The sequence below is a fragment of the Cibotium barometz genome, chromosome 26 (genome assembly GCF_041138505.1).
Source record: "Cibotium barometz isolate CiBa-2024 chromosome 26, ASM4113850v1, whole genome shotgun sequence".
In the NCBI taxonomy this organism is placed as follows: Eukaryota; Viridiplantae; Streptophyta; class Polypodiopsida; order Cyatheales; family Cibotiaceae; genus Cibotium; species Cibotium barometz.
Genome location: NC_141071.1, coordinates 45,300,838 through 45,317,214, shown reverse-complemented (window position 1 = coordinate 45,317,214; position 16,377 = coordinate 45,300,838). Strand labels below are relative to the sequence as shown.

General features: G+C 46.4%; 1 protein-coding gene across 1 annotated transcript in view; it reads right to left on the bottom strand.

Annotated features, from left to right (window-relative positions):
* Nucleotides 1–416: 416 nt before the first annotated feature.
* LOC147624009 (uncharacterized) overlaps nucleotides 417–16,377 on the bottom strand; it is a 32,818-nt gene continuing 16,857 nt past the window's right edge. Inside the window, exons 3-4 of the mRNA XM_086820691.1 lie at nucleotides 1,583–1,800; nucleotides 417–1,449 (exon numbers count right to left, since the gene is read on the bottom strand). Of these exons, the coding sequence (XP_086676817.1) occupies nucleotides 894–1,449; nucleotides 1,583–1,800 (774 nt within the window). The 3' untranslated portion in view covers nucleotides 417–893. The remainder of the gene's footprint in view (nucleotides 1,450–1,582; nucleotides 1,801–16,377) is intronic.

Sequence of the window (16,377 nt, the reverse complement as noted above, 5' to 3'; positions counted from 1 at the left end):
TGTGGAAGACAAATTGCAATCTTCAAGCTAGCTTGAACACAAACTCCCACCAGCTCTTTTACTGTACGCCTGGAAATACATCCGTCGTACAGAGGGAGCTTGGATATGAGGAGGACATCAGCAAAACCAGGTGGCTAGAGGGACTGCCAGGAAGGATGCTTTGCAGCGTGCTTTCAACAGTTTTTATGTAGAGATACATGAGAGGGTGAGCGGACAACAGTCTTGGCCATGCTTTATGGTTCACTCATAAGCTCACTCTTAAGGCACACCCACAATTCTAATCACCAGATGCATGCAGCACGTGATTGTCCCTCCAAATCAACGACATAAAGACAGGTCGTCATGCCTCTCTCTCACTATTTATAAAAAAATCACAATAAACTATGACTCACAATATTTGCCGACCAACATGCCACTTGTAAGAAAATGCTTTATTTGTGGGTTTCTATTAAAATGTAGAGCCAAGACCAGTTTCACATCCTCCAATAGCCAAAAAAAAGTTATTCTTGAAAGATGAAATACTGTCGACATGCATCAAAACTTCCCTAAAACAAACAATTACTATTTGCAGGAGAATCACACAACTAGGGTTCACAACCAAATGACCCATGCATGGGCTGGATGATATTGGCAATCTTTGTGGTATATGGTACCTAGTACTGCTTAATTCTCAAGTTCCTGAAGCTTCCATAATTTTGCCCCATCAATGAAGACCCGTCAAGCTTCTTATCACTTTGGCATTCACTTGTACACATGAAGCAATTTACATCGCCGATTAAACCAGATTCCAAGAAATAAAGCTGTGTAATGCTTCGTGATAGCGGCGTCCATAATTAGGATTCTCACCTAGACCAGCAATAGCTCTGAGCGAACTGCCGTGGTGTGATTCACAATCACCTGATACTTAACCGTGAAAGCCCAGAGTCCACCACTTCCATCCATGCAATTAGGTCATCATCAATCATAGAAATGGAGCTTCCACCACCACTCTGACTGGAGCTAGTTTCACCTGTCGCCTCAAAGCTGACCTTCGCTCTACAATAAGGGCACTGTACATGACTTTCCAGCCATGGAGTAAGACAATTTGGGTGAAACCTGTGCTTGCAGGGAAGACGAATAAGTTGCTGCCCCGAGAGAAAGTGCTCTAGACAAACAGAACAGTCATCCTGCTCTGAAGAATCCGTCTCAGCATTTCCAACCTCCATATCCCTTCTGGGTCCTTTGGGGACAAACACCTCTTTGTGCAAACGCCTGATCACAGCTTTACTCAAACCTGGTTCAGATGATGCATGAACATCCGAGTGCCAACCCTCTCCAAAACCCAATGTTGCCAACCACTCTTGGATACCAAGCTCCCATAATTCATCATCACTCCACGCATCCTCGTCATCCTCAAAAAGAAGACTGAAATCTTCAAGAAAGTTTCCTGTAAAACCAGCATTGCTGTTCCTGAAGACAGCAAACATTAAGTCATTTATCAATTGTGAAAAGGTTGAAAAACATCACGCAGATGCTTACAACCATTCAGGAAAGTAGACCATGTTCAAAAAAATGGAAACAGAAGATGCAAAGTTTACCCTACCTATTGCTAAGCAGTGCTGCAATCCTGAGCCTTTCATCCAATCGATCTCTTGCTTCGATGGCAGCTCCTCGTGAATTACTCACTCCATTCAAATTATTCATGAATGCTGGCCTATTATTAACAGAAGGCCTTTGTTGATCCGCATTCCTTGGGCCAGACTGGCTTAGAGACTCGACTGGTGCAGTGTTGCCCCCAGAGGATACCAATGCACTCTGATCCTACACCCCAAAAACCCAGCAGAAGCAAGACCAAACGAGAACTAAAAAGAACAGAAATCTTTACAGTCCGGGATCAAGTAATGATACTCCATACATCAAACCACCAGCCTTCAGACTACTTTTGTTTATTTAGAAGATTTCAAGACTAAATTCTAAAAGATGGTTTTGTTAAGAGGTGTGTAATTGAGTAGTCAGATGTGTCCATCCATAACACAAGACCATCAAATGTGATCAAATATCATTCCTTCATACGCTAAGGTATAGATCACAAGCTTGCCCCAGTAGCAACCTGGTACTCCACAAAGTCAGTCACAGGCTTGCACACTTAGCAACCTGGTTCTCCACAGCTGTATCAATGTGATACACCACACCCTAGAGTCTTCAGGGCACACATCCCAAGAGACCAGCACAGAAGCAATATCGAGGAGTAGCCAGGCATCAAGTAGCAGCAGTCCAACAAATTGACAATAGCTGCACCAGAAGCATGCGCCAAGAGGTAGTCGGCCAGTAAAAACAGTCATGGATTTGTGCTCAGTAGGCTGACAGCAGGCCTACTGCCCCACCTTGCATATTGGGGCCCTGTATAAGCATGCGCACATATTCAATCTTCCACGAGTGCATTTCTCAAGCCTTGTAAGTCCATGGAGCGATTCTCTGGTGCAAGGGCTGGTCAAGGAGAAACTAAAGCATAGCATTGGGCTAAGTATTGTGATCAACATTTTCAGTCATCTTTTGTACTTGGAAATTTCGGTTATAACACTTTTCTTGTACATAATTGTCAGCTTACCAGCCAACCATAGGCCTACATCGGTAGGCCACCCCCGGGCCAAAAATCCTCCTCCAGAAAGTTTTGCCACTTCGTCCTTGGAATAATCCAACATTTGCTCCGAAGCACCGGCCCTTGAAGATTCCAAATTTGGAATACTAGGTGCTCGAGGTGCCAACTCCATCCTGTCGAGACGGGCACAGATAGCCTCAAATGCGTGTGTGTCCATTTTATGCTGAGAAGCAAATCAATGAGTTGTGAATCTGCGCCGAAGCCTTACTGTACTGATCCACAGGCCTAAGCCTGATTAAGAACAAGATGCTGAATGAACATGATTTAAGACAGAGCAGAGAAGAGAAAGGGAGTTGGTGTTAGGGTTTTATTTCTATTATGGTACAAAAAGGTGACATAAATATCTATACATCTTCTAGGCACCCGATAGGGTGACCTCTGACCTTCTACATACTGGTAATTCAGCATTAAATGCTGTCTTCTTCACACGTGTGGCCTTGACGCAATCCATGTTGTCAACCGACTGCTCCTAAGCCCATAAATTAGCATTGCTAATGTCCTAAATGCTATCCTACATCAAGGAATATGACATCCCCTCTTGCTAAACTTGATGATAGGGTGGACACTCTGTCATCCTTCCTCCCTAGACTTCTTACTTTGACCTTCTACTTTGACTTTGACACTTTGCCTAAACACCTTCCACTTTGGATCTCTGCTTCCAAGTCTTGAATTGAGCATCTATTCCACTATTGTCCCCATGCCTACTATCCCTTTCCCTTAACACAGCGATGCCGGAATTGACCATGCCTCTTGCTAGGCCTTTGGAACTAATCTGAGAGCGAATGATGTATTGGTTCTGAGTACGTACTCCCAATTTCCTACAGCTTTGCATGTTGCTGACCACTCCATATGATACCGTGGCTACATTCTTCCAACGGATCTGTGCACCTCCTTGGGACCATGCTTAGTGGCTGAGCGTGAATGCTCTGATACCGATGTTGCATGCGTGGAATGTTAGAAATATGGATCTAAGGCGGCTCATAGCAAGTGATTAAGCCCATGATGAAAGACTAAGAAAATGCTAATACGAGATTAAGATAAGGTTAATCAATGACACGATGATTTAAAGCACAAACTCCATAATCTCATTGCAATTGTCATGACCCTGTGAATTCGTGCAGCATAAGTGTGAGCATGGTGGTCAGTGAGCAAGATATATGTTTAAGGTTCATACTTGGGGACAAAAGGAAACTAAGGTTTATAACCCCATGTGTGGAGTCTGGACAACCCCATGTGTGGCGGGGACAAAAGGGAACAAAGGTTTATAACCTTAATAATTTAAAAAAAGGGTTTATGGATTGCATAAGCAAGACCTAGGCACCATGGGAGACACTATGGATGCATTGGGAGAGCATGATGATGCCTCAGGACAAGCGATGATGCCTCAGGACAAGCATCAAGAGAGGTTGGAGGAAAACCATGATGGGTAATGCTCAAAAATCCACTCCTCATGGGGCCAATCCTCTCCCAACAATATCCAATAACATGATTGTAGAAAAATTAGATGCTTGTACTCAAAGCATTCAATCCATGGGTGCCAACATTATGACCAAATTTGTTACTATGGAGAGCAAATTGGATACACAAGGAAGTCCATCTACTTATAGAGAGGGCAAGTAAGCAAAAAAAGGAACCTCATGAAGCCACCATGAAGACTACACCACATGTGAGCTTTATGGCGAATGCAAGAAAGACCTCATGGTGGGGAAGTACCAAAAAGCTTTCCAATTCAACCCGGTTCTTCACACATGCATGGGAGACCTCATATCGTTTCCGATGAATCAATGAGCATGGGTTTTGGTGGTGCTACCCAACCCAAATCATCCCGTACATGTGGAAGAAGATGCTATGGGGAGTAGTGATGTGTCACAATCTAATGAACCTTCCCTTTTTTGGAGCATCGTGGCCCCTAGGCTATTTCGGAGGCCTACGTTTTTTTTGGAGAGAGTTGGGTCAGCACCCTCTCTCTCTCTCTCTCTCTCTCTCTCTCTCTCTCTCTCTCTCGCTTTTTGGGAGGGGAGGCTGGCTTGCGGGCTGCGCTACAGTACACGCAGGCGCCATCTGAATATCTCTCTCTTGCTTTTTGGAGGGCTGCGCTGGAACACACACAGGCACAGCTGAATCTCTCTCTCACTCTCACTTTTGGAGGGCTAGCTGGCGGGCTGCGCTGCTGTACATACAGGTGCAGACCGAATATCTCTCTCTCGCTTTTGGCAAGAGGCTGGCTGTTGGAGTACACGCAGGACAGCAGGTTCACCCACGAGTTTCTCTCTCTCTTTCACGTGGAAACAAGTGCTGGACTGCAGGCGGTTGCAAGACAGGAAGGCAGGACAGAATAGAGCTTTTCTCACGCCTCCTCTCTCTTGTGAAAAGCAACACAAGGATGACTATGATTATGATGATGAGGAAGAGCAAGAGCACTCCTGAGAGGACTGAATCTGAGCATGTACTTGCAGGAGAACAGGCCGCAGAAGATGCACGTTGTTATGAGGATGTAACGCAGCCAGAAGATATGCCAAGTAAAGAGGAAGATGATGCCCAGTTCAAAGGCCGTTTGGCAGGGGCAGTGGATGTGCTTATGCAGCTCACGCAAAGTGAGAAGTTTCTTGAATTTATGAGGGCCCCTTCTCAGCCTAAGAAGAAGAAGAAGGTCCGTTCTAGGAACCCACCTCAGGGCAATAGTGGTGCCTTCCCACAAGATCTTGCTTTTGGATAGTTTTCTAACATGCAAAACACTTATGGTGCAAACCCACAGAGTTCCTTTTTCGGACAACCACCTATTCCGCAACAATCCATGCATCCAAGCTATTTTGGCGGTGGTTCCGTGTTCCAATCTATGATTGGGGGTTACCCACAAGGAGGTCTGGGAATGCAAGGGAATTTTGGAGCTAATTTTCAGCCTAGTATGCACGGCAACATGTATGGTGGTATGCAGCCCGAAATGCAAGGAAATATGTATGGGGGTGTAACACGCGGAAGCTCTGGGTAGTCTTCTTTCAGCCCTAAACACTCTTGGAAACCTTCTGATGCAAAAACGCACCATCTGATGCAAAAACGCAGGTAGAGAGAGAGAAGAGAGAGAGAGAGAGAAGTGCTGGAAATTCAGTATATACTATGGTACAAAAAGGTACATATCTGCAGCCCTTGGCTGCCTTCTTGAAAAGGTGGTAAAACACCCAAGATTCTGCCCTAGACTAGGACTCCTAATGACTCAAACCCCTAGTGGGCTGAATGAGTTCTATGATGAGCATCATTGCTATTTATAGTCACTTGTATGGCTGGAGGAGCTGGCCGACTGCTGTCGGACCAGCCGACTGGCATTAAATCTTCATTAAAATATTGGATGCTTGCAGCCGCCTTTTCCAGGTACAGCCGACTCCATTTGTTCAGTCAACAGTCCCCTTATCTTGCAGCCGACAGCCTTCTGGTCTTCAGTTTGCTCTCCACGCCTGTCTCCAGTCTACACTGCCCAAGGTGCTCTGTGCTCTATCATTCTGGTTCTACCTATCTTCTACTGGTTCATGGTTTTTATCTATTTGCCTCTTCTGGATCTAGCCCTGAGAATGTCCATGGCATCTGTGATGCACATGACATCCCCCTCTGCTAAACTTGATGACGGGAATCCAACCTGCTCTTGGATGACTATCATCATCCCAATCCTGTCCCGAAGTCCCTCTGTCATCTTCCATCCCTGGCAAACCTTTTTCTCTGAAAACCCGGCCTGTTCTCCAAACCACTCTGTCTCTGATGAAGATCTATGCATCTAGTCTTCCTCTAGTCCACAATCCATTCCTGCCCTGACTCTGAACACCATCTTGGTCTTCATTCCTAGAACTGAGTCTGGCACTCTCACATCACCCTTGGAGGATCAACCTCCCTTGGGACCGTTACCTGAGAACCTATCTGGCTCACAGAACTGCCATCCCCATTTGGCACTGTGGAACACCACCAACAAACCTCCCGGGAGTTCTTCCCGCTTCTGTGCTCCTCGCCTTGGGCTTCGAATCCGTGTACTTTCCTGTACCTTGGACCTGTACACCATCATCTGGGACTGAATCAGTGTTTAGCTTTGCTGAGCCTGATGCTCTGATACCAATGTAACATGCGGAAGCTCTGGGTAGTCTTCTTTTCGGCGGGCAGTAACTTACGAGACATGTAGGCTACCGGATGACCATTTTGTTGCAATACACCTCCAATTGCGATGTTACTCGCATCGGTGATCACCTAAAATGGTTCGTCCCATGAGGCAAGGGCTAAACAAGGCGCTTCTGACAAAGCCACCTTGAGGTTCTGGAATGCCTCCAACGCTCGTGGAGTCATTCGAATCTTTTGCCTCCTTGTTTTCACTCCGTTTAGCAGATCGGTGAGGTCTGCCGAGAGATCAGAAAACTTGTCAATGTGGGTGGAATACGCCTGGCATATACCCACAAATGATCGAATGTCATAAGCAGTCTGAGGTACTTCCCAGTTAACAATCTCGGCCACTTTAGCCGGATCAAGTCGAATGCCTTCGGCACTGATTATATATCCCAAGTAATGTACTTGGAACAGATAAAATTCTGACTTCTTTTCATTGACATAGAGCTCGTTGCTTTCCAGCAACTTAAGGACTTTCTCCACATCAATGTCATGCTGCTCAACTATAGCTGAAAATATGAGTATGTCGTCCAGAAATATGAACACACACACTCCAATCAACTCCCGGAAAATACGCATCATCATGCGGTTAAATGTAGCTGGGGCGTTCGTCAAACCAAATGGCATGACCACAAATTCATAGTGGGCCCGTTCTATACGGAAAGCTGTCTTGGGGATGTCCCCCTCAACAATCCGAACCTGGTGGTACCCACTCTTTAAATCCAATTTAGAGAACACCTTAGCTCCATTCAGCCTCTCGAGAATATAGTCAATTCGAGGCATCGGGAATCTGCTCTTGATAGTCAGCTTGTTGAGTGCACGATAATCGACACACAACCGAGAAGACCCATCTTTCTTCTTGACAAATAAGATCGGTGCTGCAAATGGCGACACGCTGGGGCGGATGAAGCCAGCTTGCAACAATTCTTGGAGTTGGCGGTCCAACTCCGATTCCATTGCCTTAGAAAGGCGATACGGAAACTTGCTCGGGGGTTCCGAGCCTGGGAGGAGGTCAATCTTGTGATCCTCCGGTCTGGACGGGGGAAGCTGGGGAGGGAGACTGTCCCGAAGAAAAATCTTCTGGAACTTTTCATGGAGAACCGAGTACTTTTCGGAAGCACTGGCCACCGTCTGGGCTGTCTGGATGTAAATCATCGCACACTGTGCGCCTTTCCAGACTACTCGCTTAGCCTGCAAGTGGCTTATGAGCGGAAAGTTTGGAATACCTGGCTCACACTTAATGGTCACCGGGGTGTTTGACACATTCCGATCAATCTGGAACGTGTGCTTGTCCCACTTGACATCAGGAAGAAACTTGTGAAACCACTGGATACCCAAAATTATGTCTGCTCCTACAAGAGGGGCAACCATAAAGTCACGCACAAACTCTATGCCCTGAATCACTAATTTAGCACCTAGAGCTTCATACTTGACGCTCGTTGTCATACCTGTGCTAAAACCCTCAACTTGTTTGTCCACCGGAGTCAGCTCGAATAGCCAAAGGACTTGAGCAATTCATTGCGCTCACCCCGTCTGGTTCTGGCTTTTGCCCCCCGGGGCGTTAGCCTTGGGAGAAGCCGGCTGGAAAGTCTTGGGCTTGCCACCATTGTGTTTCATTTCTGCACTCTGCGCAAGCGAGAGTGCGTCCTCAAAGATGGCTGGCCTGAACATACGCACCTCCCATTGGATTTGCGTGTCCAGGCCATACAAAAACTGCCCTTTCTTGTCCGTATCAGATAAGCCTAATTGCAGACACAAGGTCGATATTCTATTGGCAAACTGAAGGACTGGTTGCGCGTTCTGACGCGCTCCCCTGAACTCGTCTTCGAGTCGCTCAAGGTAGTGGGGCGGTAGAAACCGCTGCTTAAGGTCACGGACGAACTCGTCCCACACATAAGCTGCCATACCTGATCTGGTGTGGGCATGAGCCCACTGAGTCCACCAAGGAATGGCCTCACCTTCCAAGTACCAACTAGCCAAGATCACTTTGTCAGTATCTGTTTTCCTAACTGCGGCAAAGTAAGCTTCAAATTGATGTAACCATGAATACAGAGTAGTGGGATCGAGTTTACCATTATACTTACTGAAATTCATTTTCTTGGGAAAATGATTCGAGGGCGCCGTCGGTGTCAATCTGGCATCCAAAGCTCTGAGGTAACGCTCGTGTTCCACTCGTCGCATGGCGTCGTCTTCTCGTTGTCGAATCTCCAATGCACGCATCTGCATCTCAAGCAAGGAGCTTGGCTGCGGCTGTGACCCCTCGAGAGGGTCCCTGTGACGAAGATATGGTATCTGGGGTACGAAAGGAGAGGGAGGAGGAGATGGAAAACGCGACGCTGGAGAGCGAGAACGCTCCTCCAGAGCCAAAATCCGCGCCTTCTGCTCATCCAACTTGGTTGTCTGGTCTACGATTGCTCGCATCATCTGCTGGAACATGTCTTGTACACTCAAGCCGGGTGCCCTAGCTGGGCTGCCTGGTGCACTCTGGTCCCATGGTTCTGGTTCTCTCTCGTCGCCAAAGCTCGCCATAGCGGGAAAATGCAATTCCTTTCCGGAACGCAATCTGACCATCCACTATCTGTGTGGGAGACTTCCGGAGGCTTCCGGAGGCTAAAAACCAACCGTCCTTCGAGGGACAGGAGTCACTCCGAAAGGGGTAGTCCACCAGTGTCTAAGAACCAACCACACGAGCAAAAAAATTTTCTGGTTTTCTTTGCTGAATCTTCGTCCTTGAAGTAGGCTCTGATACCACTGTAATACGCGGAAGCTCTGGGTAGTCTTCTTTCAGCCCTAAACACTCTTGGAAACCTTCTGATGCAAAAACGCACCATCTGATGCAAAAACGCAGGTAGAGAGAGAGTAGAGAGAGAGAGAGAGAAGTGCTGGAAATTCAGTATATACTATGGTACAAAAAGGTACATATCTGCAGCCCTTGGCTGCCTTCTTGAAAAGGTGGTAAAACACCCAAGATTCTGCCCTAGACTAGGACTCCTAATGACTCAAACCCCTAGTGGGCTGAATGAGTTCTATGATGAGCATCATTGCTATTTATAGTCACTTGTATGGCTGGAGGAGCTGGCCGACTGCTGTCGGACCAGCCGACTGGCATTAAATCTTCATTAAAATATTGGATGCTTGCAGCCGCCTTTTCCAGGTACAGCCGACTCCATTTGTTCAGTCAACAGTCCCCTTATCTTGCAGCCGACAGCCTTCTGGTCTTCAGTTTGCTCTCCACGCCTGTCTCCAGTCTACACTGCCCAAGGTGCTCTGTGCTCTATCATTCTGGTTCTACCTATCTTCTACTGGTTCATGGTTTTTATCTGTTTGCCTCTTCTGGATCTAGCCCTGAGAATGTCCATGGCATCTGTGATGCACATGACAGGGGGCATGCAACCCGGAATGCACGGAAACATGTTTAGGGGCATGCAGCCCAGTATGCATAGTAGTATGTTTGAAAACATGGGAGGATCAGCAAGATTGCATGGTATGCAAGGTGTGGGAGCTGGCAATGTTGATGTCACCAATTGGCCGACCATTTGGTCCATTCCTAGTTTTTGCGTCTCGTTCACTTGAGGCCAGGCCTGTGTCTCGTGTGAAGAGGCCAGTATTTTGCTGACATGGACGGGAGCCAGACTGGTGCCACCCGTGTGTTAGCAGGATGGTGTCGTATGGACGGGAGCCAGACCAGTGCCACCCGTGTATGACCTGGACTCTGTTCGATCCATGGGATTGTCACGCCATGGAAGAGCCAGTATTCGTGCCGTGTTTTGCCTATGGGACTGTCACACCATAGGGAAACTCGAGCCTGGAACTGTGTCTTACCTATGGGACTGTCACTCCATAGGAAGACCAGGTTTTTATGTTTTTATGTCGTGCCAGTTTTGTGCCGACAGATATTTTGTACTTGTTCCATGAACGGGAGATATGTCCATGTGACTATTTGCACATGCACACATATTTTGCATGTTTGAAACTGTTTTCGCATGACATGTATTTGTGTGTTTGCCTGCTTGACGTGTTACTTACTGAGCGGGGACGCCTGCCAGTGAGTCGTGAAGTCTGCTCTGTATTCTCACAAGTTTTGGTGCATGTGAACAGGTGGTAAGTATGTTGCACATTTAGTTTTTAATGTTTTTTTATTCTAACCCTTTATTTTATAAGGTTAGGTGTTCACACTTATTTAAAAGTGGGCACCCACTTTGGGGCCAAGGTGGGGAGCCCCACTTTTAAGTGAGTGTGGGGGTGGGCATGGTCACCTACCCCCACTAGTTCCCCCCACATGCATGCGTGGAAATCTTTAGTTGTAACTCCACTTTTATTTTATTAAAGAAAAGGGCTTCCTCCATCTAGCGTAGACAGGATTCGCTTCTTTCCTTTTACGTAAGATCACCCGGCGACCATCTTCCTTGCGCATGTTTACCCCAGGCGACTGCTGAATTGTATGCGCTTCTGCTCCCAGGCGAGTGCTGGTGGCTGCGCTTAATCTCCAGCTGGCTGCTTGAACCTTGCAGGCGATTGTTTTTGGCTGCTGCTGGCTGCGTCTGCCTCTACAGGTGGCTGAGAGTTGTTACAAGCGGCTGTTTACTCCACGCTGCTCTCTCTCTCCCAGGCGGCTGGCTGTACTGTACTACAGGCGGCTGCTCACCACACATACAGGCAACTACACCTTGACTGCTGGCGGCTGTTTCTCCTCCCAGCCAGGCGCCCATCACATGCTCTGCCTACACAGAGTTGGCTGCCACCATCTGAAGGCCACGCCTCACTCTACTGCTCCTCTCCTGCAGGCAACTGTGCCATCTCAACAAAGTGGTTGCTCTTACTGTCCAGCAGGCTGCAAGTGACTGTGCACTCCTTCTCCAATCAGCAGGCGGCTGTGTCCTTTGTGGTGGTACATCCTCTCCACTGGTGTTCTACAAGGAGACTTCGCATCACCTGGGTGACTTCATCATACCACAAGTATTGGTTTTCTATCAACCATCTACAAGTAAGTGATTTTCAGATTTGAGTAAAGTATTTTATGTTTAAATCTGATAAAGGATTCATCCCGCTCGGCCAACACCCATTCGGTGCCGGGTTGTCCAAGCTATATTGGCGAACCTCGGTCCAAAGGTGCTGAGATCGGGAGAGCCAGGCGTTAGTACGAGAGCGCCTGTTTGTGCGTGGTCTCGGAACACCAGTGAGGCGCTCTCCGCGGAGTCCAGTGAAAGCACAGGACCGTAGCGATTGGACCACACTAGTGGTCGTTCTGCTTCGAGCTTCTACATCGAAATTTGAGCCTATTTGTTTGGTACTGTTTTCATATGTACATGGACATAATCTGGTTCTCAGAACCCATGGAGCATTGTATTCATTAAATACTCCCAATAAATATATCATATATTGAGGGGGGGGTCGGCCCGTTCCGGCGCCAGTGCTGGTGTCCATCTTTCCATTTCATTTCATTTAATTTCAAGTTGTATTAAGTTGTCCATTTCAAATTTGTGGTTTTAAAGTTGTGCTATTAAGCGTGTGGGTGTCCAACGGAGTCTTTCCCACTTGACGGGATCGGTTTCATTGGTATTAGAGCACGGTTGTTTCCCTCTTCCTAGTGGGGAAACGAACCTGTGTACTGGACATCTCGCTTTTAGCAAACTTAAAACACAATGGACAGCCAAGGCAACCCTTTGGAAGTACCAAATTCGAGGGGTCCATCTAGTGCTTCTCGTGGGTCTGATGCCCTGCGTGGTAGGCACAAGCCCCTTGAAAGGGTTCTTGATAGTGAATCCAAGGGTCAACTGTCTCCAGGAAAGACAGTTATGCTTGAACAAGAGCCTGAAGCTATGAGGGCTGAAATGGAACATATGAGAAAACTTTTGCAAGCTCAAGAGCAAGAGTTAGAGTTCTTGCATGAAGATCCCCACCTACAAAGTGCTATTGAAGCCAGGAAGGCTGATGCTATGGTTGATGTAACTTTTGAATCAATGGCTCGTGAAGTGGGCAAGAAACCAAGGGAGTTGGCACTTGCCTATCTCCTTCGCAAAGGTGATATCAAAGAGGGGGATGACGGAGAGCTGATTTTCAGAAATCCACCTCGTTTGAAGCATGGAGATCCCGCATCCCAAAGGCTGAAATCTTTTATGCAAAAGGAAGAGGTGACTGTCACCTCTCGTCATGCATCTTCTCCCCAAGGCACAAAGCCTGATAGATATATGTATGCCAGTGCTCATGGAGGGCATGAAAGTCACATGCATGCAAGATATGTATCTCATGGTGACAGGTCTACTTCCAGAAAAATTTTGCCTTCTGAATTGTCTCATGGAGAGACCATGCCATATGCAGGTAAGTCACATGCATCTGAGTTTCGAGTTCGTGGAGCACATGCCACCGTGCCCCATGAAGCTTCTATGACGGCCCATGGAGCCCATGCAGACAGGGCTACCCCATTGGATAAGGGGAAAAGAAAAAGAGAAGATCATGAGCCTCATGCCAGGAAGCTCAAGGAATTCAAAGCAGGTGATAAATCTGTTAAATTTGATGTCTTTCATGGTGAACATGATGCTTCTAAGGTGTTAGCGTTTGTGGCACAATTCGACATTGCTTTTAGCGATGAGGACTTTACAGAAAAATCAAAGGTGCGCCATGCTAGCATGTTTCTAAAAGGGACTGCTGCCCATTGGTGGATCACTGAAAAGATCACCAAGGATCCCATCTCTACTTGGAAGGAATTCAAAGATAGATTTTATGCTCAGTTCTTGCCACCCAATGCAGAGCAAACTCTCACTCAAAAGTGGGACAGGTTGGAGCAAAAAGATAATGAGAGTGTGCAACAGTATGTTAACAAATTCTGGAAAGTGTTGCTGGAAGTGACTCCCTTCATGCTAATCACAAAGGATGAAAGAAAGAGGAAGTTTCGTTCTGGATTGCAACCAGCATATAGATCGGGTATTGAATTGCACCCGAAACATACGTTGCAACAACTCACAGCTTCTGCTCTTGCTACGGAGCAATTGGTGCTCAAGATTAAGCAAGATCAAGGAGGTTCCAAGGGGAAGGACAAGGCTGTCCCAAATCAGCAAAAGGGTGGACAGCCACCTAAAAAGAACTTCCGGGAGCCCTACAAGGGTGGTAAAGCTAAAAATAACACATCAAAAGAACAGGGCCCAAGAAAGAACAAATTTGGACTAACCCCGGAGCAAAGAGAGCAATATGCTAAGGATGGAAAATGCTTTTCTTGTGGTAGCAAGGACCACATGTTCCGACAATGCCCAGATCGCAAATCAAAGCACGAGGACAAGCACACCAAAGCAAATGTTCATGCAGTTCCTGATGTGCAAGGACATACAGGTCATGATGCAAAAGAGCGTATGGTTTGCAAGGCTTGGGGGCAAATCAAGGATCAGCCCGCACTCTTATGTTTGATGACTGTGCAACTGACAATTTCATCTCTATGCAAATGGCAGCTGCATTGGGTATTGAGGTTGAAAACATGGGACCTCAGATTGAAGCCGAAGCTGCATTTATTGGTAAAGAGGTGCAGGTTACCCCTTTGATTGGGAAGTTGCGCATCCATATTCAGGGCTACCTTGATAATGAGCATTTCCTAGTTGCTCCTCTGAATGGATGTGATGTATTGTTGGGCAAGCCGTGGCATCATAGGCTTGAGCCCCGCAAAGACTACAAATCCAATATGATTTCTTTTATGCATAAAGGCCGCATGCATTTTATTGATGCTGGCAAAGAAGGGGATTCCATCCCAGTTGTATCACACATCCAAATTAATAAAGCAATGAAAAAGAGTCTTTCAGCGTACTTGGTTTTTGTGCGTGATAGTCTTGTGCCAAATCATCAAAATGTGGATGCTATGTCTAATGATAGGCTGAATTTTCTTAATGCATTCAACGACTGTTTTGCTGACTCATTGCCAGGTGAATTACCTCCCCAAAGGCCCGAAGATCACCGCATAGATCTTGTGCCAGGTAGTTCTCCACCTAACAAACCCGCATACCGAGTGAGTGCTGCACAACAAGAAGAAATTATGATGCAGGTAAACGAGCTTTTAGAGAAAGGTTTGGTTCAGCCCAGTTCCTCACCTTATTGCTCTCCTGTGCTTCTTGTTCAAAAGAAGGATGATCATTCCGTATGTGTGTGGATTATAGAGCTTTGAACAAGCTTACCATCAAGAACAGATTCCCAATTCCACGTATTGATGATATCTTGGATAAGCTTGATGGTTCGGCTTGCTTTAGCAGACTTGATTTGAAGAGTGGTTATCACCAGATACGTGTGGTGCCACAAGATGTCCATAAGACTGCATTCAGGACAGCCTTCGGATTATATGAATTCTTGGTAATGCCTTTTGGTCTCACCAATGCTCCTGCTACTTTTAATCGTATGATGGATAGGATATTCCGACCCCATCGCAAGTTTACAGGAGTCTTCTTTGATGATATCTTGGTTTTCTCCAAGAATGAGCAGGAACACAAAACTCATTTGGTCACAGTGTTCGAAGAGTTGCGAAAGCATAAACTTTTCGTCAATGCCAAGAAAAGTGAGTTTTTCCTTTCAGAGATTCATTATCTGGGACATATTGTATCCAAGGATGGAGTTACAATGGATCCTGCAAAGATAGAGACTATTCGGAATTGGCCCGAATTGCAAAACATACATCAAGTACGTAGTTTTCTGGGATTATGTTCGTATTACAGGCGTTTCATAAGGCATTTTGCCATGATTGCCACTCCTCTACATGATCTCACGAAGAAGAAAACTGCTTTCAAATGGACTTCAAAGGAACAGGATGGTTTCTTGCAGCTCAAGCATGCGATCATATGTGGTCCAGTATTGATTGTTCCTGACTTGCACAAGTCATTCGTGGTTGAATGTGATGCTTGTGGTGATTGCATAGGAGCTGTCCTAAATCAAGAAGGGCATGCAGTTGCATACGAGAGCCGTCGTTTGCATGATGCTGAGCTTCATATGGATATCTATGAGAAAGAGCTCTTGGCTGTAATTCACGCCTTAAAGATTTGGAAACATTACCTTCTTGGGGCTGAATTTGTAGTCAAAACAGATCATCAAAGCTTGAGATACTTTCTATCTCAAACCAAGCTTTTAGAGAAGCACATGAGAATGGCAAACTTTCTTTCCATGTTTCATTTTCAGATTGTGCATACCCCAGGAAAGAAAAATGTGGTGGCCGATGCACTATCTAGGAGGCCTTATGTTGCTGCAGTCTCAGTGGCCTCTCATGGAGATCTATCTGCTATGAGAGATTTGTATCATTTGGATGCTGATTTTTGCCATATATGGACTGATTTGATGGCTGGTCATTCACATGCCTCTTATGTTATCAACGAGGGTTATCTCATGAAGGATAATTGCCTCTGTGTAGTGAAGGATTTGCGTCCTAAGGTTATGGACGAATGTCACGCTCCACCTTATGCTGGTCATAGAGGTATTATGCCTACTACTCGCATGATTCAGAGGTACTTCTTTTGGCCAAGCATGCGTAAAGCCATTGAGGCTTATGTGCGTGCATGTATTACTTGCCAAAAGGTGAAATTTGACAGGCAAAAGCCTCCAGGTTTGCTTCAGCCATTGCCTATTCCCTCGCAACCTTGGGA